Source organism: Cylas formicarius, unplaced genomic scaffold (assembly GCF_029955315.1).
Source record: "Cylas formicarius isolate icCylForm1 unplaced genomic scaffold, icCylForm1.1 PGA_scaffold_10__41_contigs__length_53128322, whole genome shotgun sequence".
Lineage (NCBI taxonomy): Eukaryota > Metazoa > Arthropoda > Insecta > Coleoptera > Brentidae > Cylas > Cylas formicarius.
Genome location: NW_026844214.1, coordinates 20,867,580 through 20,894,949, shown reverse-complemented (window position 1 = coordinate 20,894,949; position 27,370 = coordinate 20,867,580). Strand labels below are relative to the sequence as shown.

The following is a 27,370-nucleotide window of genomic DNA, read 5'->3' as shown; positions in this document are numbered from 1 at the left end:
AAAACAATCAAACCACATTTCGTTCGTTAATAAGCTACGTCACTTACCAAGACCTAACTTGAAGTTCTCCGAAGTGCCATCCTTAACGACTTAATGTAATAGAAAAAATCTTAAAGGGGTCAAAAAATATTTTTTTAAATAGCAGCTATTTAAAAAAGAAATCGCGAAATAATTCGCAGAGCTCGTGCGTTGTGGCCTCGCGTGATGCTGGGCGAAGTCGGGAACGAGAACTGGCCCAGATCGCGGCGTCGCCCGAACTGCCGGCGTCGCGATGCCCTGGCGTCGCCATCAAATCAGCTGTTGTTATAATTTTTCTTATACAAAATAGATCGGAAATTTCGAAGCACACAATAAGCTACGCGTAGCGTGCTGCCACAACTTCCTTGTTTATAAGCTTTGTAGTATTTTTACATTGAAGAACTATGTATTATTTTTCTTTCTTTGTTTTGCGATCCTAACGCGTGCACGCGCTTAACAAATAATACATATCTCATAAACCGTTACATATGGAGTGGCTCAACTCAAATTATTTTTCCTTATTTTTCAGCAGGATCATGTTTGGAAATAATTTTCTTTGCAACCAGCTGGAAAAATGTTTTTTTTGTAAAGAGTAGATTTTCGTCGAAAGAGCCGATCAAGTCATCAAGCAAAATACCACGAAAAACGAAAAACGGTGTTTCTAATTTTGATATAATTTAATCCTCTTGAATTGTATTGCATTATACACATCCGTACCTGTACCTACAGATGTCTATGGATGGACGTCTATTTGTCACAGATTTGGACATAGACACAACTTTTAAGAAATGAGATTACATAGAGTGGATGTAATATGGACGTCTTTAAAATGTTTGATTAAAAATAAAGTAAATAAACCAGTGAGTCCATTTTCTATCATCTAAAACACAACTTTTACTATTATTTCTTCTAAAACGGTGTTATGAAAATACATTTTTATTTAAATTTTAGTTTTAGGCATATAGAGAATGTTTATAGAAAAACCAGTTGTATACTCAATATTTGACACATTCTCTGGGAATTCCTATCAACATTATTACATACATAGCCCCATTTTTTCTCAGCATCTTATTTTTATGCAAGAAATAGTCCTCATTTAAATGAGGTGAATATTGAGAGCTTAAACTGGCAGCCCAGACCTTACCCCAGTTGGTCAAAAAGGTAGGCAGCTTAGAGATTAGCAAGCCCCACCTGCTTCCATGGATGTAGAACACATTATCAGGTAATATAGACTAATATCCATCAAGCACACATTAAACGTCTAGTTCAACGTATGGGTCATCAGTCATAACTAGTAAAGGAGGAAACGCCAGAAATTGACTTTTTATTTGTTTAATGTTTCTGACTTTGTTTCAGTTTTTATTGTAATAAACTGCAATTGTCACGAAAAGATTAAAGGTTAAATAGACACTTAATAATATTGACGGAAATTAACACATAATGTGGCAAATATTGTTTTTTTTAACATTCTGTAACTGCCTAAAAATAAATTTAAATATGTTTTTATTTTAACATCGTTTATGAAGATTTAAGCTACGATTATTCCTGTTCCTATTCTATCTGCGTTGCGTCCCTGTCCATTATGGCCAGGGCGCTGCATTCAGAACTTTGGATTATTTGGATTATGCCCGCACGTCTTCACTTCTCCCCTAGAAGCCTGTACACTTGATGAAAGTCAGTATCTCTTTCATGGAGACTGTGGATTGTTGCTCGCGCTCAATGAATTGAGCTCCTAGTACTCTTAATCGGCTGCTGGTGCGCAACTAGGAGGTGCCATCTTAGATGGCAGTGTTGGGATTCCTAACAGCATTCGTAAGAGGGCGCGACTGAGACTGAGAGCCCACTTTCGATCCCGAGGCACAGAGGGTCCAGCAATTAGAACTCTCGACTGCCCCAGTTCCGGTAAAGTCTTCCAGTGCAGAGCGAACTGCCTCTGGAGCCATTTATTCAGTTCGTTCTTCAGCAAGCGGTCTGTTATTCCAATGGAAGGCTCCAGTCCCCAGCCATTTCGTTGCTCCCAATAACCTCATCAGTGGGTTCCCAGACCAGATTGACTGAATAACATTCTTCCAGTCTTGTCAATTTTTTTCGACAGTCAAGTAGCAATCCCGGACTCTCCTTCATAGAAAGAAGAGCCTCGACAACCGCTCCACTGTCACTGCAAATATAGATGTATTTGTCCTAGTACCCTCTCTTTTTCTTTAAACTCTCTGTACATGAATAAAACATAAATTCAAATAATAAATTCTGAAGATTTATACTACAATTATAGAAATATATATCCAAACCGAGTAAGCAGTTAGCGAGAAAATTGACCCAAATTTTAGTGGTGCGTTAATTTTGATGTGATGTTTATTATTTGGTTTAAATTAATAAAATATCGATATAAATATATTAAATATTCAATCATTACTTGTTAATAATTTCTGAAAATGAGTTAAAATTCACCTGAATAATTTATTTATTTATAATATTTATTACTGAGATTAAATTTATATAATATATAAGAATATGACATGGAACATGTCAAATTTAATTTATAATGTGCAAACAAAATATGTATTTGAACGAAACAATTTTGTTTTCGTATTTGCAACAAAAAAAGGACATGAAGAACTCGATATTAACGAAACAAATATCGATATAAAGAGATATACACACTTAGTTCAATTTTTAAAACGACACTCTGGAGGTTACCAGCCTAAAAATCTCAAGTTTTAGAAAAACGGAAACAACCAAATTTCTGAGAGAAGCTGCGTATGCGCAGCATTTGATGATCAGAGTAAGCTACATCTGTTTAAATAATCCACCAATTTGTTTTTTTTTTTATATAGGATAGTATTAATTGCGGGAGTTGCTGCAGCTTGCAGAAAAAGTGAATTTACTTTTCTTCGCGCAGAACATGCAATCTCGAAATGTAAAGTTTTACATTTTACTTTTTTATTTCGAACCTATAAGTTCCATGAACAAATTGCAGGAAACAAAAAAGTTTTTGAATAAAAATATAAAGTTTAAACTTAAATTTGTCAAAGTAACTATTTCCAACACAAAGACGAAAGTACATTTCAAATCGGAAAATATCATTCTACCACTACTACGTACTACATCACTCTATATGCACAATTTTCATTCCAAATTTTCTTTTCATACCTGCACACGCCTCAAGTTCTAAAATATCCTTCTTGGACATCAACCAAATGTCATTTTGAAAATAAGTATAAAAAAGCATTTTCACAGTCCTTAGGCTACTATACTGTTTATCAATCTGTGGTAACGCGTAACACTGTCATTAAATAGTCCGAAAATGTGAAAGCGTTTGGAAGCCTTCTTATTTAGTTTTTAATTTTCATTCCTACACACCTGCACCGCATAGTTTGAGTAAATACTGCCGTAATAATATCGCATCCAACCTTATTGGAGATCTGTCAGCGGACATGGTTGTTAAATGCTGCCACCATAAGCAGGGCATCTATACCTCTAGTAACTATATGGTGGCAATTGTAGCTGATGGAGAACGAATTGAAAATATATTCTATTTTTCATATTTAGCTATCTGAAGTGTGTGACTAGTTATGTCAACTTTTCGAATTCCAAAACCAACAGGGAAGACTTTTGAATTAGGGCCTAAAGCTGCATCCAATTTCGTTAATTTATTTTTAATTTTGCTTCTTTCGGAGACATCCCTTTTAAGAAATTTGTATTCGATTTTTCACTTAAAACTTACATCCCCAAAAATCTTATAGTATTCCTATGGAAGATGTTTTAATTGTTTAAGAAATCTCAAACCTAGTAGAAAAAAAGAAAAACAAATTTGTAAAGCGATGGCTATGGTCCTTTAGAAAAAATCTACTTTTGGGATATGCGGTAGTCTACTAATTACTTTTTAAAATTACTTTCATATTTCACAAATTGCCCTAATAGTACTAATTGCTTCAAAGTTGTATTTTTTAAATATAATAATATTTTTCAATGATAGCCTATGATGGTACCTTTCTCTTCGCATAACGCGTCCCAGGTTAGCAAGCTTTCTTGTTTATAAAATCTTTACTGTTTCTTTTTTCATTCGCTTTCATATTTCTGGACCTGTTATTCTTTACGAATTTTGTTATATTATATAGACATACCCACATTTCGAAAGCCTGGAGTCTTTAAGTCATCTTTGTTCGTTGTCCATGACTCCGTTCCGTAAAGATTGAGAAAACATAACATCTGGCCAATCTGATCTTAAATCTGATATTCTTCCGTATATTTGCAAATGCTTGACTAATTGGGTCTTCGAGCCTCATTCAATATGGTATCTAGGTATTTGTACTTTTTGCTGATGATAAGGAATTTTGTCTTCCTGATTAATTAAGTAATTGTAAGACCAACCAACCCTGGTTGGTTGGTTGGTTAGTTAAGTTGGTAAGCTTAATCAAGCTGATGAAAATAGATCATTAAAATGTAACCAAATTATAATTTCTCACAGATTATTAACTTTAACCTGCAATTACCCGTCGAATAGTTATTTGTATATCCTATAGCTAAACTAACCGAAACTAGCCAAAATTTACCAAAACTGTTTTGTTTTTTCTGAGAAAAAGTGAAATGATGACTTTTAATTTAAATAAATTTTTGACCATATGAGCAAAAAACGTCCAAAAGCGAAAAGTTTATTTTCAACGGTGAATATTTTCTACCGTTCTAACATTAATACCTTTCGTAACTGGAGCACTGACTAAATTTTATATGCATATAAAATATAACACAATGTGTAATCGAAACAGTGTTTTTCAGTTCACGATGCAATTTTGAATAAAACTACAAAAATTGATACAAACCTATTTCCATTTAAAATTTTAAGGGTAAAAAAAACTTAACCCTTTTTCCGTTTTATGCCTTTGCATTACAATTTATAAGAAAATTACGGTTATGAATGAATGAAAAAAATGAATAATTCCAATTTTGGTTAAATTTCTTTACATCAGGCATAATATATAAAAGAATAAAACGGTATCAGGAAAGCACAGTCTATTAAAAATAATGAGCTTTTGGAGCTCCTATTTACATCGTTCTCTCAATTTCATTGTCGGGCATTATTTTTCGACGGCCTTGTTCGTTAGATATTTAAAAAGCCGACCATTACCAGAGCACTCAAATATTTACCACGGTAGATTTAAGCCACCAAGGGTATTTTGGCGTTTGTCAATTGAGAAAATTAATGGATAATGAAGTTCAGAATGAAATCGTGTGTGGGGTGTAACTTGGTCACTAAGAATTCATTGAAACTATGACATGAACGCATGGGCCATGTAAAAAAGGATAATCAAGATTTTTTTTTGTAAAAGTGGCCAGCATAGAAAACAATCGACAAAGCCATATCAAAGTTTAAGCACATACAGGTGAGGTTGTGCAGACTAATCAGTAAGTGGATAAGCTAGATCAAGATATTTTGTCATACATACATATACAATATATAAAATACATACATTTACAATATTTAAAAAGAAAAAAAATTTTTCCAAGGCAGAGAAAATAAGAACAAACTATGTTCTGTGGATCATGAATGTTCTGCATTAAAAGTGCCTGCTCCATTATTTTGCCCTTTCGCGATTCATTCAATATAAATAATCCCCCATTTGGTGAGATAAAATCATAAACAACATCTACAAAAATTAAATGTTTTGGCAGGGATATTTACAATTTCTTCTCATTGATTCTCCAGGTTTTTGAACCATGGAGTAGGCTATTTTTAATTATTATGTTAATATGTTGTATTTTCTCCTCTTGTTTGCCTCTCCAGTCTGTTTTGCTTTTATTTTTTTCTCATCTTTGCCTATCCTAGAGGGCACTTCTTTAGAACAATATACAACACCGACGTCTTAGGCATTTTAGTATGGTATATTAAACTGATAGCTTCTTAAAAACCTTGACCCTAGCGACAGAATTAACGTATAGACCTTTCACTGATATAAGTGTGGTCCAGTTTTTGTTTTTGTGGTGTAATGTTTCCCAGTGTAAGGACCTTTTTCCTATTATTATTATTAATATTGGTTAGCCAAAAAGCTAATGCTTTTGAAACATATTAAAACATGTTTTTCTTCTGCTCAGAGTATTTTTTTTTGTTGGCTTAAATTGTCCTTAATTTGTGCTCCTATAAGTATAATTGCCTACCTCATAAACGAAAACAATTATAGAAATACTCCCCCTAATTGTTATACACCGATTCAGCGAGCAGAGAGTGCCATTTTACGACATTACGCTTCCTACGGATGCAAGCCATTTCGGATATTTCCAAGATATTACCTACACCTTGAATTTTGACGTTTGTCAATTCTGAAGGTCATGACAGTGTATTCGTGTTGTTTTGCAAAAATGTACCCAAAAACTAATGATCGTCGAAAAAAGTGTATTATGCAACGGAATATATGCGGAAAACGGCATTTGACTCACGAGTTTATTTGACACAAGCGGAGCGCAACTGAGCGAGTGACTTAAAAAGTTTACCGGACGCATATTTTACTTTTTCTACGACCGTTAGTTTTTGGGTACATTTTCGCAAAACCGCACGAATGCATTCACTGACATGATCGTCAGAATTGGCAAACGTTAAAATTCAACGCGTGGGAAATATCTTTGAAAACATCCGATTGCTCCCAAACCTGTGCGGTAAAATCCCGGAAATGTCGGATCCGTGGGAAAGGAAACTGACGTGGTAAGGTGACGTTTCCCGCATGCTAGATCGATGGGTAATTATGTATTTTACAGACGGGAGTAGAAAAAAGCATTTTTACAGTCCTTAGGCTACTATACTGTTTATCAATCTGTGGTTACGCGTAACACTGTCATTAAATAGTTCGAATATGTGAAAGCGTTTGGAAGCCTTATTATTTAGTTTTTAATTTTCATTCCTACACACCTGCACCGCATAGTTTGAGTAAATACTGCCGTAATAATATCGCATCCAACCTTATTGGAGATCTGTCAGCCGCCACCATAAGCAGGGCACCTATACCTCTAGTAGCTATATTGTGGCACGAATAGCTGATGGAGAACGAATTGAAAATATATTCTATTTTTCATATTTAGCTATCTGAAGTGTGTGACTAGAAAGTATAGTATGCAACACGTTTGGTAAACTTCCTAATATTACTTGCAACAATTTCCAAAAAGCTAAAACGTAGAGAGCAAGTTTTTAAGGTTATTTAAAGTAAGGAAAGTGAAAATTTTAAAGTTTTTTGTTCATGAAATTACGGATATGTTTTGTGTTACTTTAGTTATCCGTTTTCACCATTCACCACTTATATCTCAAAAATTCCCGGACTATCGCGTGTCTCTGCGCCCATTAATCTCCTGTGGGATAAATTAGGAAAGTCGAAAGCGAGGCCGGAATAGTGCACCAATGTGTGCGAAGGTTGATTCAAGGAATCAAGGTCGTTTGGAAAAATTGAACGGCATATATTTAGATAACGTAGAAGCGGAAAGATACTTTTTACACGGCGATTTCATTGCTGGTGATAGCTCCTACAAAGTACAAGATTTTTACATAATCATAATTTTTCTGCGTTACACAATATTTTTAAAAAAATCTCCAATGGAGTAGCCTGTTTATTATTAAGTATTGTGATAAATAATTAGAAGCGCTTTCAATTCACGTATATACTTAAATGGTAAAGTTTTCGAAATAAAACCAATTTGCTAACAAAATCTAATTATTTTCACATATTTAATTATTTATCATAGTTTATTGACAGTAATCATTGCATCGAAAAACAAATGAGTAACAGTAAGTAATTAACAAAATAAAAAAGTAAAAGTAACGAAGTAATTAGATTTTGTTAGCAATTTTTTTGTTAATTTTGTTTACAATGATTAGCCGAAAATGTGGAAAATAATCAATATCACGAAAACCGCTAGAGATAGATATAGAGAAATATTCTACAAAAATGTTTAGAAAGTGATATCGGAGTGAAAAATGGATCAATATTCAGATGGTCTCAAAGTTGTCGCTATTTCTCGATACAAGCGGCAACACTGCGATACTGAATATATTTTAGAACGATCTCGCCAATCTGTGCCTGCGAATTAACCGCCGCACACTGCGGGTAGGGGTATTCACAGCGGTATCCATAACCTTTAAGAATGCTGTTCTCCTACAAAAAACGGGCTGAATTTACATTAGTTGGAACTACTAACATTTTTGTTAAATAAGTATAGGTCCTGTACACATTTATTTCTTATATAATCCCTTAATAATTCTAATTTGTGTTGTAGACAACGTTTTTTACGTTTATAATCTAAACATTTTGGTAGACAATATGTACTTAATATCAATCTTTAGCCTAGTTCGGAGGTTCTAAGTCGGATAACGTGAAAAATAAATTTTTGCCCAAATTCGCTTTGCCAAAAATTATTTTAATCAATTAAAAAATGCTGGTGCTAAAGTTTTACCTTAGTGATCTATTCGAACAAGATCTTATGAAATAAAATCACAAAATCAAACGTACTTGTGAAGTTCGAGAGTGGTTTTATGAATAATCTCGTCTGAATTGATCACGCTCTCGCTCTCTTGACACCCAAATGGCACTTTTTCATATCTTTAAAAATATGGCGGTTAAAACACGGAATGTGTGGCGGTTTTCTCGCTTTTTTATAGGTCATTGGCGAAATCGTCGTGGATCGTGAGCACAGACTAGTTGTACTACCTTAGTCATCTATTCGAACCAGATTAATTATAAAATCACTCTCGAACACAAAAAAGTTCGTTTGATTTTATGATTGTCTCTGTATAAACAAAATGGCAAAAATGATAAATATGTAGAGAAAAACAAAAAGTACATTTTTTAATGGTAGGCAAATTGCAAATTGCCTAAGAGCAGCGCAAAAAAAACCCTATATACGAACTTATTTAAACTAATATTTAAAGGCTATTTTTGGGGTTTGGGGGGGGGGGGGTGTTACGGCCCTTTTTCCCGTGCTTGGGTCCCTTTCCAAAAAATAAAATTATTTCAAACTGATTGGAATCTATGTTGGCTAGTGACCAACAAATAAAGCTAGTTGAATGACCTTATGTAGTCGTGGCCATTAGAAGTAAAGAAGAAAGAAAGAAGAACCAACAAATAATAATAAGGAACAAATGTGGGCAAAGGGCTAATGGCCATGAGTGCTGGGCCCAAGCTGATTGATGACAACGGGAAAGTGATTTTTGCTTATGCAGAGGCGAGGTTTACATTTTTAAATTTTAAAAGTAATTCGTAAACATTGGTAACTAATTTGTCTTTGTTTTTGTTTGTTATCAATGTGATAATACACGACTGCGCGTGGATAGCATTATTTATATATGGTAGACAACTTTTGTGATCATGAGAAGTACAATAGCAATAAAATGAAAAATTCACTAGAAAAAATATTAGAAGGGAATTTATCCTTCCTTAATGAGTTCTACCAAGAAATATGTGAATGGGAGGCAGATGAGTACTGTTCTGAAGATTTTATTTTAAATACATGGACTTCGGCCCAGGCAGGCCTTTTGGAATGGGATAAGTTGTATCGTTCATTGGTGGTTAGCAGAAATGCTAACTTATTGAATATGTTTATGAAACTAAGTAAAAGGAAGTTTCATTTGGTACCCAGTGATGCATATTCACTATACGATTTTACTGTTTTTTTCAAAAAACACTGGCTTAAAGAAGTAATAGATAACTATGACTATAATGATGTATTTCCTGTGAAAGTGATGGATAAGATTGGTTGTTTAAAACTGATTCAGACCAGCAATCGTTTAAATTATGACTTCAGTAGTTCAAACCTACGAGCAATATTGAATAAAGTAAAACTCTCCAATCTGGATGAGTTCTTCATATTTTATGTTAAAGAAGTCAGGTGTTTACTTGAAGTTGTAGATTATTGTAAAAACCTTGATCCTAACTTGCTTGAATCTAGAATTTTTGAATTTTCAAGTAGGCATTCAATGCTGGATGTATTATCACATTACCTGGATATAGAACAAATAAATTCAGAACAAATGCTTGCAGAGTTTGATATCTGTAATGAACTGTTAGATTATGATATTAATGATCAGAAAAAGGAGCTTTTCTGCTTCTCAATTTTAACAGCCATGTTTAATATTATAACTTACTCTGGTAATGTAAAAGAGGCTGTGAATCACAGGCTGAATGAAATAAAAACAAGACTTCTACAAATTGAAAATAAAGATCTTCAATTGGAGATGTTGGAAAATATTTTTGCTATGATATTTTTAACTAAACAATGCATAAAAACATCTGATTGGGACAAATGTGATGAAACTGAATTCCAAATCTGCCATGAAAATGAAGTTAGGATTGTACTGTTTTTAGTGAAATCTGTAATAGATGTGCTGCAGTTACAAAAAGTTTATAGCAAAGCTCAACTCGAGCAGGTTCAGAGGTTTAAAGATTTTAACAAGTGTGTTTCCGATGCAATGTGGAGATTTCAGCTGATTTCTAAGCTTGATAAGAAAACTAAAAAGGGAAAGGGTTTCTTAAACTACTTGCTGGCTCCTCCAGAAAGTTTGATTTATATGTGCTTGAAGAAGGGGAACATTGAAGGTGCATATCAGGTTTTAAAGGTAATAACACTTAACCGAAATTCAAAGTAGCTTGAAAATGTAACCAAAAGTGTTTTATGTTATGAATATAATCTCATATTTTGCAACTAAAACGGTCAAGTGTATTGAAGATTTTGTTCCAGACAAAAAGTGGTTAATATTTTTTGTGTTTCTATTCAACTTCTCAATCATCAAAAATTTCCATATGCATATTCATAGCATATGGAAATTTTTCTTCAAGCCCCAATTTGAATTTGCATGTAGACTGTGTTTGGTTGATTGTAAGGCAATCTACTCAACATTGTGAATGTTTCATGCTGCTAGGAAAGTGTTTTAGAAAAAGTATAGTATGCAACAAGTTGAACACTTAAGTGGCATTTATTAATCTTGTTGCATAATATACTATTGTTAATTAAATGTTAGTTTTAATATTATCATTCTCTCCGTCAGTTATAATCATAACAGTGATTGTTTGCTATTATTAAATATTTGTTTCAGATTTTTAATCTTGAATCATCTTTTATATCCAATGAACTAGACTTCACTTCAGAGCTTCAAAATTTGAAGGCGGATTTAAGAAAAGTATCAAAAATGAAGTCCATTCAGAAATCCAACACAGAGGCCCCAAATATGATCATTAAAGCGGAAATTGATGAAATAGTGTTAAAATTTTTCAGTACTTTTCCCATCATCCATTATGAATCTTCAGAAGAAGCAACTGAGATTGAGGATGCCGATTTGCAAAGAGACCAAAAACTTTTTATGAATGTATTTGATCTTTCTTTTACTTATTTACAAAATCCTGAAGATTCTTTGATTTTGCTTCAGTTGGCTTCTAACTTTAACACAGTTTCCAATGAATCAAGGTATGGTAATTTCACAAAATCAATATTTCAATTGTGCAGTGAACTCTGCATCAAGCTGCACCTCACCCTGCCTCAGATTCTTTCGAAATCAAACATTCCGCTTGATATAGACAATTATAGAAAAAATGATTCACTTGGCAAAAGCTTAATGGAAGCTATTGACCAATTTACAAACAATTTGGCCATCAATGAGAGTGGAGATTTTAACAGCAATCATCCTAGTCATAAGTCATTATTAAACCTCAATGGCATATGCAATGAGATTGTAGAAAAACCAGATAATATCAAATATCTACAGAAATTCTACAATTATTTAAAAGCTTTTTCAAAAATTCTTTATATCGATAAAGACTGCTCCGACATCGTGTCTAAAGGAAGGAACACATCATTTTTTGAACTACTTGCACATAATCGGTCGGAACTCATGGGTAAATTGTTATTCGAACGTGATCTGGATCCATCCGAGTTTGAGAGGTACTTTAAACTACTCAAATTGGATTATCTCTACCACATCACTGGAAATTGTTTCCCAACAGTAAATTTGTATTTTCACGAAGATATTTCACAAGAAGAGCTCTATCCGGAGAATAGGTTATATTTGCCCAGTGAAGCCGTCATAACATACATTCAGAAGAGAAACTGGTTTTTGGCCTTTATATTAAAAGAAATGTGTAGAATAGAAAACGTGGAGATTGAAGTGGACACTAGAATTTCCACTTTCTTGAATTATCTCAAATTACCGAAAATTAGATACCTGAAAGCTATATTCAATCACAATGATATATTAGCAAGCTTGCAAAGATGTATCAGTTATCAGACCTTAACTGAATATATAAACAAACAGATTGGTAAATGTGATGTTACGTCATTAAACGGCAGTCCATTAAATAGCAGTTTCGAAGTAGGCAAAGAAATATTGGAAGAAGATATTCATATAGACACAGATTGGGATGTATTGTGTGGCTTGGTTGACATTATTTCGGAAAATCATTTTGGTAACTTTGATGATCTATCTGACAGAGTATTAATTAATTTATTGAATTACACATCAGAGCCCCAATATTTGAGATATATAATGAATATTCACGATGTAAACAAACGAATTGACCTTATTATGGAGAATATTGGAAACTGGCCCTTGAACTTTTCTATCAAATGCTTAAAATGTGAATTATCCAGATTTCAAAGTAATTTTACATTTGATCAGATTGGGAAAATCAAAACATCTTGTAACCAAGTATCATTTTACAAAAAGGTAATTAGTAACGCAATTAACTGGTTTTGTATATTGGAAGTTACATTTTGTCTTTGTATTGGTAGTAAAACAATCATACAAAATCTAATATTTTGCAATAATAATAAAATAAAAATAAATAGTCCACTAATCTGAAAATGTCAAGGAATTTAACTTCTCAAACTGAATATTTAATTAATCATCAATCAAGAAAATAATTATTCCCCAAGATTTGTAAAAACAATACAAAGCACTCAATACTTTTATTAGCTCTCTTTTTTACAAATTGGCGCATTTTTTATTGATTTGTTTTAAGTTTTCCGTCAAAAACAAGTATCAATCTGTCATTTTATTATTATTTGCTTATTCTTTAAAATATGTTATTACACATGCCTTAATATTCACTCTTCCTTATCAAATTCCTTGTATCGGGTTTTTAAAATATGGCTTTTCTTGCATATTTGTTATTTTACCAATAGCTCTACTAGATCCAAGAAAAAATGTGATGCGTATAAAACACCAATTTTGTGTGGAAACTTGAAATTTTATATTACATGTCAGGATAAAACCTGCTAATCTAAATTTATACTTTTATAAGTTTAAATTGATCCATCAATTTATTGTTGTTTTTACAATTTATTGGGAATTTGTTGGGGTGGGTGGTTATCCCAACAAATTCACACATATCAAATATGTATCGAGAAAATATTTTTCTGAAATTGCTTTTGTGGTTTTTCTTCAGATTATGGATTTACTGCATCTTGGAACATGGGTGGATGTTTTCCAGTTGTGTACTCAAGACCCTGTTCAGGTTATTAAAAGGCTTCTGGAAATTAGAAAGGTAATACTTAGTAGGTTGCTTAGTACCTGCTATAGTCAGAAATTACAATTTTCTTTTCTAAAACGATTATTGCAAAATTAAAATAAATTGTTGTTCAAAAACTTTGTTTCATGAACTCTATATTTTGTCTTAAAATTTGACACAAATGGATCAATTCAAAGTGGTTTAGAAATCGGTTTTGTAATTGTTTTTTTTTTATTTAAATTTAATTTTTAAAATAATTCTTATTCAAAATTATCTGCAAAAAAAGGCACATTAGCAAATTCTGTTTAGATATTAGTAACGTTTGGAAACCATTATTGAAGAAAATTTGTTTAGTATTGATTTGAAGACGACTTGAGTTACTTGACCAGTTGAATTGTTGTGAAAGTTAGTATTGAAGACAATTGAAATTCTAAATATCTTCTTTCATCAAGGAATTTTGAAGTTTCTTTTTTTTTCAAGCCGTCCAATTACTTTCTCAGATAATTGTAATAATTTAATTAATATTATTATTATTATTATTAATTATTGGCGTTCCGTTTTACATTATTAGTTTTTTGAAAAAACCAAAGAATGACGATTAATCTGTTGCTTATTAATATTATCAAACTTTTGATTTTGATAATATTAACGTAATTTTTTTTTCAGATAGAGTGCCTGATAGAGTTTATTGAATTACATCCTTTGGACGAAGCTGTATTGCATAACATTACAGAGTGTGACGTCCATTCGCTTTTCACTTCAGACGTAGAATATAATCTAATAGAATCTTTTTTGAATAAATTGCCACTCCAGCATACACACAATTTGGGATGTAAACTGCTATCTTCCTTAAATAATTTAAAACATATCGAATTTCTGGTGAAATATTTGGCAAGCAATGTCGAAGACGAGTGGCTTCAAAATGTCAAAATTAGTTTAAAAATGTTGTCCGCTTTTCCTTCAAATGAATTGGATCCATTTTTCCACCTTTTGGGCGATCCTCTGGCCATCATAGAAGTGCTCATAATGAACACAAAATTGGAGAAACTCAACGGGGTGTTAAAAGTCATTAAGCCGGTAATTCAGAATCAGGAGTACAAAGCCTCCAACATATCGGCTGAGAAAATCGACGAACTTATACGATTTTATGCCGAGAAGAGTTTAGATTTTAATGTCGTTTTGAATAGTCTGCCTCATAAATTAAGGAAGTTTTCAGAAAACAAATTGATGCAGTCGCTGGATTCTTTATTGGACGAATCTCTTAATAAAGGTAAGGGCGCTTGCTAATCATTTTGTATTTTGTCCATTGTGATTTGACAAATGGGCAAGCTTTAGCAAATTATTTATTTTTTCACAATTGAATCTGATGTCAAATAATTAAAGCTAATCCAGAAAAAGGACTACAATGTACCCAAGAAAATCGGCAACATTATACGATGTTATACTGAGAACACTATTGATTGGTATTAGCGTCAAATTTGATTTACTCGTTATATACATACCTGGTGTATCAGTGAGGGCGTCCAGATGTGGTATTAGAGACACGGAAGTGCTTACAAATTAAACAAAAATATATTAACTAAATCGGTCAACAGGAAATGCTATGAATTCTTTTCACGGTTAGTGCTTTTTGGCCATTTTCAGAAATAACTGTCAATAACTCCAACGCGAAACTTTTCTTAGACTATCAGTCGGATTATGATTGACGCGATTGCTTATCTTCCACCAATATAAAATTAAATATTGTTATTTTTATTTAATAATTTTTTCTATAATACCTTCCAAGGGCACCAAATTAAACCATGTTACTATGGTTGTAAGTAAAAAAGGGTACGGATATCAATCCTTACCCCTTCTTCAATTTTTAATATTACCAATAATTAAAAATTAATAACTTATTAAAAATGAGGTTTAATTACCAACTCAGTCACTTCTCAATTGTTGGAGACTAACCAATTGTATTAATCATTGACATATTTAAATGCTAAAATGTGGTAAACCCATATGGCTACTAGAGATGCAGGGCAAATGCTGGTAATACTGGAATTTATGAAGCAACTATGAAATAAATTTTGAGAAGCTTGACAAAAAATGACAGATTGTCAATAAGTTTGGATGCGGCGTTAAGTCTTCAGACAAAAAGGAGTTAAACGTATGGATATCGCAATGTAGAAAGAAAATGCCTGAAGTGCGCATCTCTTATGTCGTTTCATACTTATCAAAGTCTCCTACTGCTCTATTGCATAAAAATTGGATTGAACCAAAAATACTGATTATCTCAACATACATTTTACTACTTTTCAATAATTAATGTAATTAGTTTTCTTCAGTTGCGATTAGCTGACTAAGCCTGATTTTTAATGAAAAAGACAGTAACGAATTAATTGAAAACCGCAAGGATATCAAAACGTAGTAATGCCAACTACTGGTTTATTTTGCGCTCTTTGAATTTTAATAAGAAAAGTAATAAGGATAAATAACAAAATATTATTTTAAATTTTAAGGTTATCGGGCATCTGGCAAAAAAAGATGGCAGATAACCTTAGGCATCTTTTTTTTTTTATAAATTCGGGATAATTGGACATTAATAACAATCCGTAAAGTGAAAATGCTACACAAAATTCAATTTTTTTTATGCATATTTTAGATTAGGATAAAAAAAAATATTGCATTTTTTTTAGAAAATTATTTCTTTGCGATTATGTCAGAAAGCGTCACCTCATGGCAGACAAGGTAAGCAGTTGCACACGCACCTCATAGCATGATTGATAGCCTAGGAAAAGACCATTTTTCAAGGCTCCAAGTTTATTAAAATACATTAAGCCTTATTGAAATTATAAATATTTATTGCCGAAAATGCGCCTGCCACCGCTTGTCTAGCAGAGATAGAGTAAAGATTTTTAAACATAAAAGATTTCCATTTGTTTCAATATCAATTGTATCAATTATTATAATTTCCAGCACTTACGTTTAGTCAAGTTACATTATTATTTATTTAGTTGTTATAGAAAATATTTTTTTTCCGTTTTCTTACTACCAAACCCGGTTGCCTTTACTGGAACACTCGGTATGTAGGGTGTCTCTTAATAATGTATCAATACAAGAAATATTGTGGCAAACTAAACTCTGTATATCAACACCAAACACTTAGTTGTTTTGTATGTTTAGGGTTTGTTATGCCAGATGAAGTCCCATCAAAATCCGAATGGGTGGAAGATAATGCTGTGATTGAATGCATGTGTTGCTCCAATATTACTTTTTCCATGTTCAACAGACGACACCACTGCAGGCGGTGCGGTCGGGTGATCTGCTATACTTGTTCCTCAAAGAGAATGATGGTGAGAAAATTGTGATTATATAACGTAATTTACGTTAAGTGTCATATCAGAAGTCACCTCAATGTTTAGTGACGTCCGTATGTAAAAGGTTTAGATTTTATATAAAAACTGTGGCTTTATACATCCTGCATTTAACTGCGCCTAGACCAATAATTTTCATTTAATATTTTTCTTTAATTGTCTTCTACTATTTGTTAAAGACCAACGATTTTTAAATGTTTTTGAATTTACAAAGACCGCTCACAACAAACCTACCCACCTTATTTATTTACGATATAAATAGATGGAAAAAATAATCCATTTCTCTTAATGGAGTGGTTGAAATTGGAAGAAGCCAAACAGTCTTCCTCCATAAACTCTTATAATAAATTCTTTTCTTAGCACATGTATGTACAAGTTCAATATATTAAAAGGACAAACTATACGGTCGGTAAGTAGTTGGAGAAATCCGCCCTAGACAAGAAGAAACCTTTCGGCAATCGCTTACATTAAACCAGTTTGTTTAGGAAAAAGAAAGATTTACATTCAACAGACATACTAGTGATATTTTGGCCTGACTTGTTCAGCTTTAAGAAGTTTAAGTTTATCAGTGTCTCGCAGATATTCCTGAAATTGAACCATAAACATGCGATCAGTCTAACCCTAATTGCAGGAATTGCAATTCCATTGATATTGGAGCAGGTTCATGCTAGCTTGCTTCAGAAGTGGTGTCTTGTTCTTGATGTTTATCATACATGTTTACAGTGAAGGAAGGGATAGTGTGGTTATTCTTAAAGTTTGCAAAAATGAAAATTAAGAAGAGGAGAATTTTTTTGATTTTTCTCTTGCGGTAATGGAAGGTTTGTTTGCACAATGGGCGTGCTGAGGCCTGAGCTGGAGTGTAGGCTACCATTCTTCATTTGATGTGTACAGCAATCTTCTTGTAAAATATTTTGGTAATTTCCTTTATTCAACCTTTCTGTGTATATATATATATATATATATATATATATATATATATATATATATATATATATATATATATATATATATATATATATATATATATATATATATATATATATATATATATATATATATATATGCAACACTCCAATAAAAATACTATAATATGCAAATTATGCAACAAGTTTGGTAAACGCCATTTTAGTCACGAGTTCGATTTGGCATTGACTGATGAAGTTTATTAGCTGAGATATTCTTATTGTATTTGTCAAAGAAAACGTCCCAGTTAATATTTATTGGCTATTTTTATTTTTTACTAGTTATTTATTTATTTATTGACGGGAAGTCCATTTACTCATTATTACAAGAACAATAACATTTACAAGCTGACAAAATATAAAATTATAAAAAGTTATGACAAAACAATACAAAAAGAACCCAACAGTAATACAGAAAAGCCAGATCGGAAGATACTATATCAATATGGAACCTTACACTTATAGTACACTTAAGTACATTAAGTTCCATACCATTACTATGGCACCATTGAGACAATTTCTATAGGTCTTCCTGGAGTGCTAGACAGTCATTTTTAGTGGTTATTCTTAAAAACAGTTTCAGATCGTCAACACAAAGAAAAAGATTATGCTTAAAACATGATGTAATGTCATTGATAACAATATTGAATAGTTGGCATCCCAGGTGAAAGCCCTGGGGGACAGCCGATCACACTAAGATTTGGCAAGATGTAAAGTTGTTCAAATGCGCCATCTAGGACCTTCCAGCGCAATAAATTACCGGAAACACCCAAGATCTCGGGAAAAGAGAAGTCAGTATATATTGAGTGTATCCCATGAAATTGATTTCAGGTACACATTGATGTCCTTAAAATTTGCGGATTTGAAGTCATAATAATAGCCATCTCCCTGGGATCTCAATTTAAGGTGTTTTGAGTGCAAATCAACCATCAGTAGCAATGGTTCTTGTTCACGGCTAGCAGATATTCATCGATGTTGGGTGTTTGATTGGCTACTTAGAGCGACAGAGAACGAGATCCAGTATAACATGATTAACGTTATGAATTTTATTTAGTTGAAATAAATTGTAGCAAGAGCAAACCTCTGAAATAAGTTGCATTTTACCAGCCTCTGCTAAGAGCAAGTGACCCTCCTCTAATCAAAAAGTAGATGAGCAGAAATCATTGGTGATCCAGGCAGCTTTTGGCAGCTTAAAATCACCCATGACGCAAGCACCGACACTATTAAAATGTTGAGAAATATCCTTGAGGTTGTTGCTTAAGCTATCAAATTTTTCCAGCGGTGAGTTAGGCGGTAGGTAGATACAGCCAACTATTATTTGCCTTTTGTACAAACCGATAATGTCATAGACTTGAGCATTTACCTGTGGATAGCAGATGATTTTAGTAGATGTAAAGGAATAGCCTAATGCACTACAATCAAAACGTTATATGAATCAAATCCAAGTTCGCCTGAAACTGTTTAATGCTATGCTGCAACGGAGTTATTCCAGTTTGGTTCATATGCCACGGACGTTTTGGTAATATACACTTCGGCTTAGGAATTGCTGGTGCCTAACGCCGATTGGAGTTTTTTTAATAATCTGTTTTATACCTCTGACAATACGACCACGGATATTTTGCCCATCTTGTTCGCGGCTTTTTTTGGAGTCAGCATTTTCAGTGTGGAGGTGGGAGCAGCGACTGACTGGTGTACTAGCACTGCAAGACTAGATTGCGTATCATTTACAGACTTCTCTAATTGGCACACATAATTCTTATTCGTTAAGGTTATGTTATTGATGTGGTATGTTATAATTCCTTTGTATCTTGAATCAAACAAATGGTATGAGCTAGCTATAGGCACATATAAGATGGAAGATATTATTTGGCGTTGTCGGTTTATTCAAAAGTGTAATAAAATGTGGGGTATTAAAGTAGGTGTTTATCATTATTATATTTAGGATTACTAAAATCTAGGATATAAAATTTGAAATTTCAATATTTCCATTGGCCTCCCTTTTTTAGTCCTTGAGAGCTTTATATTCGATGTGATTCGCCCCTACTTAATTAATATGTTACTCATTTACGCAGGTTCCAACTTACGGTGATATATTAGTCAAAGTGTGCAGTGACTGTTACGCGCAAACGTATAGGATTGAGTCAGAGGTAAGCGAAACGGTCTCGTCGAAATCTTTACCGGCTGATATTTGGACGCTTACATCTGATCCGCAATACAACAAAATTGTGAGAGAAGAGTTCTCATATGAACATACCCCAAACGTGTTCTTATGCTTGTCTTTGATGAAATTTCATTCCATGTGTGAAGAATATCCGAAGTAAGATTAAATACTTTAACGCACTTGTAGACCAATATTTTTTGCAATGCTAGGTTTCTGCTGGAAAAATGCGAAAACATACTTCAGTTGTTGTATTCGTGGCAAGAAGCTGTTAAAGAGATCGATCACGCCCTAATCATTAAAATGTTGAAGTAAGATGTGTTTTACTTCATTAAATACAATTTTATATTATACAACGTCATTTAGGTTAATGGCTATTGCTGTAAAAATGTCTTCCCACGATTGCAACCTCCAGTTGGGATCATCGTTGGTGAACAAAATTATATCGCAAGCGGATTTATTAGATCTTTTGGCGAAAAGGGGTTGCATGAATTTATTACCGACATCGAAGAACTCGCCATATATAGACGCTTTGGCAATTAGGAAGTTGAGAGATAAGTTGTTAGAAAAGGAACAGTGGAACTTGGCTTTGGAGGTTTCGACTAAAGCTGGTTTGGAAACTACTGGTACAATATACAGAGTGTTTGTTGATTCATAAATGTCGGTTTATGTTGAATTCGGGTTTATAATCATTATTTATATTTTGTGAATGAATTTTCGTGTCTCCTGGATATAATGCCTTTGGTCTAAACACCAGATTGAAGTTTAAAAAAAGGTTTAAACCTTACATGGCCCAACATCTCTTTATAACATTGACATAATACATCTCAAAAAACACAATGTTGCCGAATGATCACAATATACTTGAGTCAAATATGTCAAAATTTATTTGGTATCTTTATCTGATCGTTGATTGTCACTATATACACAAAAATATTACATAGTAAGGTCAGGTGTTTTTTTTAAGTTCACTTTAAGTGTTAACAATCACTGTTTAAATTTAATGTTTAAATTTAATTAATCACTTGTTTCGAGACATTGCCCTCTACGCTAAAACCAAATTCACAACTAACTGAAATAGTTTCCTAGCGTGCACGCATTCATTAAGAAAATCACTGCAAAACATTTTCTTAATGCGTTTTTTTCGAATGCAGTGCGTTGTAACGAGGTACTGGAAGATTATCTTATTTGCTTGGAAAACCTCAAATTTGCAAATTTTATAGTCAAATTTACTTAAAAACTTCAAAGTTGGTCATTTTTTTCCCGAGGCTCCCCCCTGTTTACATATAAAGATAATAATCATAATTTTATTTACATATCTTTACAAGTTTTGAAAATATTTAGAAAACCTGTAATAAACACGATGATATCCTGGTAGATTAGAAGAACTGTTATTTCTATTTTAGAAAGGATAATAGGTGACTAAAATATTGATGCCTACTTTCGTACTACCCTGTATAATTTTTTTTTTTAATGTAGGCGTATTCGTGGCATGGGGCAAAAGTTGTATGAAAGCGGGGAGCCTTTTGTTGGCAAGAGAAAAATTCGGAAAGTGCTTGGACAAGGCGGTGTTGGATGGTGGACGCGAGTCATCCTTTTCCGAATTAGAAAAAAGCTCTGCGAGTGAATACAAGAGAACCAAGAAAGACAGCATCACTCTATACGATAAACCGCTGAAAAACCCCCCATTGTTGAATGAAATTGTCAAGATCCTAGAATCGAAAACGGAATTGCTCAACGAATGTGTGCTCAAGCAGTGCGGTTCCAAAAGAGGAGCATCTTTTTCGAGTCAACCCGAAACGCCTTTGTTCATTTTGACCAAGTTAAACAACCTTCAAAACGTGGCCAACGGGAAATACTCAGAAAAGAAGCCGCACCGATTGCAAACGTCCAACAAACCGGCCATCGATGACTTTTTATATAACGAGTGTTTGTATTATTTGAATCGATATGGCAGTCACTTGAGTATCGTCGAGTTTCATATCCGGCACGGACATTTCGAAGAGGCGCTCAACTACATTGTTTCTTGTAAATTGGGTCCGGACATATTCGCCGAAATATACACTAGGTGTTTGAAGGATGGTGTGGTGGAAATTCTGCAAACGAATATGTCCAAGATTGACTCTAGTTTGGAACTTTGGAAGGTGAGTATTACCCAGACATTAGCAACTGCCGAGCTTTGAAAAATAATGTCCTACAAATTAAAAAAAAAAGGTAATTAAACTGTTACGTAAATTTTCAGCTTGTCAACAAAAATGTTCCTTAAATGGTCATAAAATTAAATTTGAATAATGGGTTGGGTATAATATTATTTTAGAAAAGCTAATTTTGGTAATATTTAACATAAGAACAGATATATTTGACATTTTAATGTCCGTAATAATATCATCCACAAATACATTGAGAAGAATGAAACAGAACTAAATTGTTTTAAACCAAGATAGATTGTTAAAATTCAACCACAATAATAACTAAACTGGTATATTCAATCGCCTATGCATATTGCAGCCTGTATATATGTTCTGCCACAATGTGCAAATCAGTATGAAACTTAAAGTGACCCTTAAGTTCATAATCTGTGTTTTTTGTCAGATTCAAATTATTTGTTTTACTATTACTTACTGATTATCTGAATATTTTTCAGGCAAATGTCAAAATGTTTTTGATATAATTTTTTTCATTATTAGAAATTAAACAAATTGAAATAGCTTGAAATGTTTTAATTTTCGCGCATGATTCCATTGTTTTTTCTCTGTTTCGCCGTGATCTTGGCCAATTACCATTTTTTCGAAGCCTACAACTTTTTCAAATCAGTTTTTTTTTTTCAAAAATATATACACTATTTAAAAAATCAAAACGAAAATACAAACATTTTATGTAATTTATATTTAAAAAAATTTAAGTTAATCCAAACAACGTTTGTGATATTAATAAAATATGGATGAATGATGTATTATTTTAGGAGCATCTCAATCATATTTGTTTCTATTTGGAAAAACAAAACATGCTGAACTCCCTATATCAACTGCAACTCTATATGGGCGATTATATGCGAGCTGCCGTCTCCTGTATCAGATTTTACGAAAGCGACTCCAATCGTTTTTTAGACTTGCAGCAAAACGCTGGTTTTCTAAAGAGAGCCGAAAACCATTTGAAACAGGTACTGGAGCAAGAGCAGTGGGTCAACGTGACGCCGGAGTTTGAAGAGAAAAGCATCTTAAATCCCACTCTAGTCATGAAAATTGATGTAAAAGATGTACACAGGCACATAAGAACCATTAGAATCGAAAATGTGGTTGTGAATTTTTTAGCAAATTGCGAGACATGCAATATAAGCAGTCCCATGAAACTATTGTCCAAGTTGCGACCATCGCCAGATAAAGGTATATTTACTGTTGTGTTATGTTGTGAGTTGTTAATTAATTTGTAGTTTAAAAGCACATAATTTTGTTAAAAATCAGCCTCATACGCCAGATGTGAAAAAAAGTGTTTGGGAAAGTTAGCTTTGATTTGTCTGTCACTGCGACTCTGAAGTACTATAGGAAGCTATTTTTCAGGTTTTATAAGATGGATAATAGATTTTGCGGCTTTGATTGATTGATTGAGAATAAGTATTAACTAAAATAATTGCGAATTATAAATAAAGAAATTGAGGTCGTTAGAAAACGCACAGGATGCAAGGTTAATTCATTGTAACGTCCTGTTAATTTCGGACTGTGTTTTTGAAATAAAAGTCCTTAATGTCGTCTGAAACTGAGTTCAAAATAGTGGTGTTTTGCCCCCGGCGGCAAATACTTCGAAAATTAATCCAAACACGGTATTTGTTGGTGCACCCTCAAATATACTGTGGAAGAAACGAATTTTTAAAAAAATGGATCGCTAGTTTGCGGGAAAACCTCGATACGACCACTGACGTCACGACCAATAGACGCATTTCTTTTTTTTTCCCCTAAAACTGACGCAGTTGTATTTTTTGCAACAGTTCTATTTTTGATTATTTTGTGATTAGTTTTTTGTTAACACCTCTATTGTGACCACCTTCCTAACTATGTCTAGGGCTTTATTTATGTTTGTCTATTTGATCAGACTCCCTAGTTTCATTACTCCCTGGTGTACGTCACTAGTTCAGTTATTTTAATAATTCGTTTTGCCGTACTAATTAACATTTAAACATCGTTTTAGATTCGACACACAGTAAAAAATCCAATATCCCAACATTATTTGGGTCTAATTTAGAAAAGAAGCATCTCACTTGTTTGTGCATTGTTTGTGGCAAAACAATAAGAGAAGGGTTCGATATTGCACTGAGGTAATGCATATTTTTCACACAGCTGAACCTGACACACAACTCGGGACTCCAGCCCCGCTGGTAGGAAACAAATCTGGAACGGAATTCACATTTTTCTTTATTCCACTTTTCAGTAAGCGCTTTAGGTAGTGACACTAAAGATCATAGGTTTCTATCCATTACTGAAAATTAAGCCACTTGGTACTTGTAATCATTACCAGTATACAAAATATTTTATTTTTAATTTGTTGGGTTAAAAAATTATGGGAAGAAAATTGATTTTGCTACCTGAAAACTATTAAACATAAGTCATTACTGGAGAGATCCAGATAAAATTAAAAACAAATATAATTATGAACAACGAACAGTGATATACATTGTTGTTGATTTTTTTGAAAGTGAAATGTATTCTTACTCTTTCAGTATAACCTAAACAAGCTGTGATATGGTTTAGAATTGAAATATGTTGGGTCAAGTTGTACTGACCGATTTGCATTGAATTCCCATTTTCAAAGGTATTGAAAAAACCTTACGTGTTATACAAATAAACCAACAAAATATTTAATATTTCCTACATAATAAAAAAAAATCCGACCTAGCTCTCACTCTGTTTAGGAACGAAAGTTCTTTGAATTAAATCGATTTATTGCTGCTTGTGGAACAACTTCGAAAGTGACTAACAACAATTTTAACAATTCTTGAAAAACTACTGCTTCTTCACTGCAACTGCATAAAGATTGGTAAACCTCTTCTATCAGCAGAGTGCCCGAGCTGTGTGTTCGGTTCAGCTATGCTTTTTGATTAAATTCCGATTTATTGGTAGTTACATTTTCGTCCTTTAAAATATGAAATAAAATATGATTGTTGGTCTGTTTTTTCAGAATCATTAAAGAATTTAAGCTCAATCCTGTGAGAGTGTATAATGAATCGGGAAAGTTGCTGGCGCAAGTGGGCCGTTACGGTGATATTGCGGAATTAGTTACCTGTATTAAAGAGACTGAGACTAACAATGAAATAGTGTTGGACATGTGCGACGAGATGCTCACTTTGGCCGTCTCAACTTTGACGAAAAGCAATGTTGCAGGAACCGAGGTAGAAAATCTGATAAAATTGATCAGCGATAAAACATCGAAGGTAAAAAATGAATTAAAATATTTTTAGTTTTTGTACTAATTGGCACCAATAATTTAAATTATCACGTCATTGTTTTAACTCGCTGATTCGTCTGCTTCGTCAGAAGGTATAAGACATTTAAAATGATTTTTGACTGTCCACAAACTAAATCTATTGCATATTCAAAACGGTTACTTCAAAGTGCCCAACAACTTATATTTTTGAATTCAGAATTGAAAAATCTGTAAAGAGAGACAAAAATATATAGGTATTTGTGGCTGTCAAACACCAAGATACAGTACTTGAAAGTGGGATTAATATTTAGCTCGAAGTATAAGCGGGCTAAGACAATTTCGTTTGCATCTTTCGCGTGGCAAAAAAGTAGTACAGTGTCGCAAAAAATTCTGCAATCCTTTTTGATGGTTTGGCGTGTTGCGAGTTTCGTGACTCAAGGTTAGTTTTTTATAAAATGAAAGTGCCATAAATAGAAACGAGGTGATTTTGAAAATGTTGAATTTTTAGACACACATTATAGTTCGGCTATGCTTCAACTCAAGAAGGGTCACGAAGGCAGCAAGCAACTCGCTAGCTTCCTTACTAAGCCACCACATAAAGCCATCAATAATGTTTAAAAATTAGAGCACAGAATTACAAAATTGAACAAGTTACATTCCATAATTACTGCTGAGTTTAACATGGAGTTTTCTTTAGTGTGGTTTAGTTTGTCTAAATTATCAAAAATAATAATTAAAGCGATTTGGTTTTATCAAATCAGTTTCATTGAGATTAAAAATTTAATGGAAACAGTATTGCGAAAGAGATTAGAAAAATACCTATATGAATATAGTTTAGTGTAAAATATATGTTTTGTGTCACTATTTATTATTATATTATTATATTACCCAACAAAATTAGCTAGACATTAATATTAATAACTAGTTTTGTTGGTGTCCCCTTATTTGTAGTTTTACAAGATGGCCCAAAACCGATAGACGAACGAGTCGGTGATTCGAAGTTTAAACTTGTTTAACTTTTTATTTAAATAAATAAAATTTAATAAGAACTAACATTCAAATTATCTATTGCGCTTATATATCATATGGGCCGAACAAACTGGCTGTATACATTTTATTTTAGATATCCGCATACATTGAAGCAAAACAGCTTAAAACCGCATATTTCTTGGCTGTGAAATATAAAAGAATTTCGGATGTTCGGAGGATACTGAGAGAAGCGGAACTTACAAATCAAGCGAACATTAAAACTCTATGCCACAAATTTTTACAGAGTTTTTCTCATTCAACTGATTCGGCTAGTGAAAATTAAATGTTTAAGGAATATTTGTTGTGATATTTACTTGTAAGTCGGGATTATCCAACTTTTTGTTCTGAGTCATATTATTTACAAATATATATTTTTATTTTCTCTATCAATTTAAAAAGAAGCCGAGGTTGTAGTCAGTAGTTTCCATAACTTTTAACTTGCAAGAATTAAGAAGAAATATAATTAAAACAATCAGTTCAAAATACCATGTTGGTTAATCGCGGCTCAACTGAGTTACTATAATTCTTATGTTGTTTATTGTTCTCACATCTCTTATATTGTAAATAAATTATATATTTATACATATTTATAGCAGTTTTTCCCTGCTTACCCCCCTAGATTTTTTTGGTCATTAAAATTAGCTTCGGGGTTGAATAAGCTATGTTCTATTTCATTGAAAACTTTTGCAACTATTAGGGCACTCTCAGCACAGGAAATAAATCCAATATTAAGAAGATACAAAGATCCACTCAATTGTATTGCCTATGCATAGAGTGAATGATATTTACACATTTTTTTCCATCATGTTGTACTTAACACATCACACCTGATCAAAAGAGAGATTGAAAGGGAACTAGAAGTAAAATTGGCAACTTAATCTTAGTTTTACAAACTCAGTTTTGTAAAGTATGGCAGATCAAGATATAAAATTGTGTCCAACTAAATAAAAACAAAAA

At 32.9% G+C, this 27,370-nt stretch overlaps 2 protein-coding genes across 3 annotated transcripts in view; one reads left to right on the top strand and one right to left on the bottom strand.

Moving 5' to 3' along the window:
• The window catches only part of LOC132705346 (receptor-type tyrosine-protein phosphatase kappa), a 54,599-nt gene extending 54,357 nt beyond the window's left edge, over window positions 1-242 (bottom strand). For both annotated transcript variants that reach the window (XM_060675885.1, XM_060675892.1), the window contains exon 1: window positions 48-242. The gene's annotated coding sequence lies outside the window, so the exon portion shown is untranslated. The remainder of the gene's footprint in view (window positions 1-47) is intronic.
• Window positions 243-9,152: 8,910 nt separating this feature from the next.
• Window positions 9,153-26,999, top strand: LOC132697514 (zinc finger FYVE domain-containing protein 26 homolog). Its single transcript, XM_060663120.1, has 13 exons — window positions 9,153-10,606; window positions 11,084-12,706; window positions 13,428-13,526; window positions 14,157-14,760; window positions 16,659-16,828; window positions 19,884-20,128; window positions 20,182-20,280; window positions 20,336-20,595; window positions 21,449-22,113; window positions 22,932-23,352; window positions 24,152-24,278; window positions 25,139-25,391; window positions 26,508-26,999. Exons 1-13 carry the CDS (start codon window positions 9,338-9,340, stop codon window positions 26,694-26,696), a joined length of 6,024 nt encoding a protein of 2,007 aa, XP_060519103.1. The 5' UTR covers window positions 9,153-9,337; the 3' UTR covers window positions 26,697-26,999.
• Window positions 27,000-27,370: the final 371 nt, after the last annotated feature.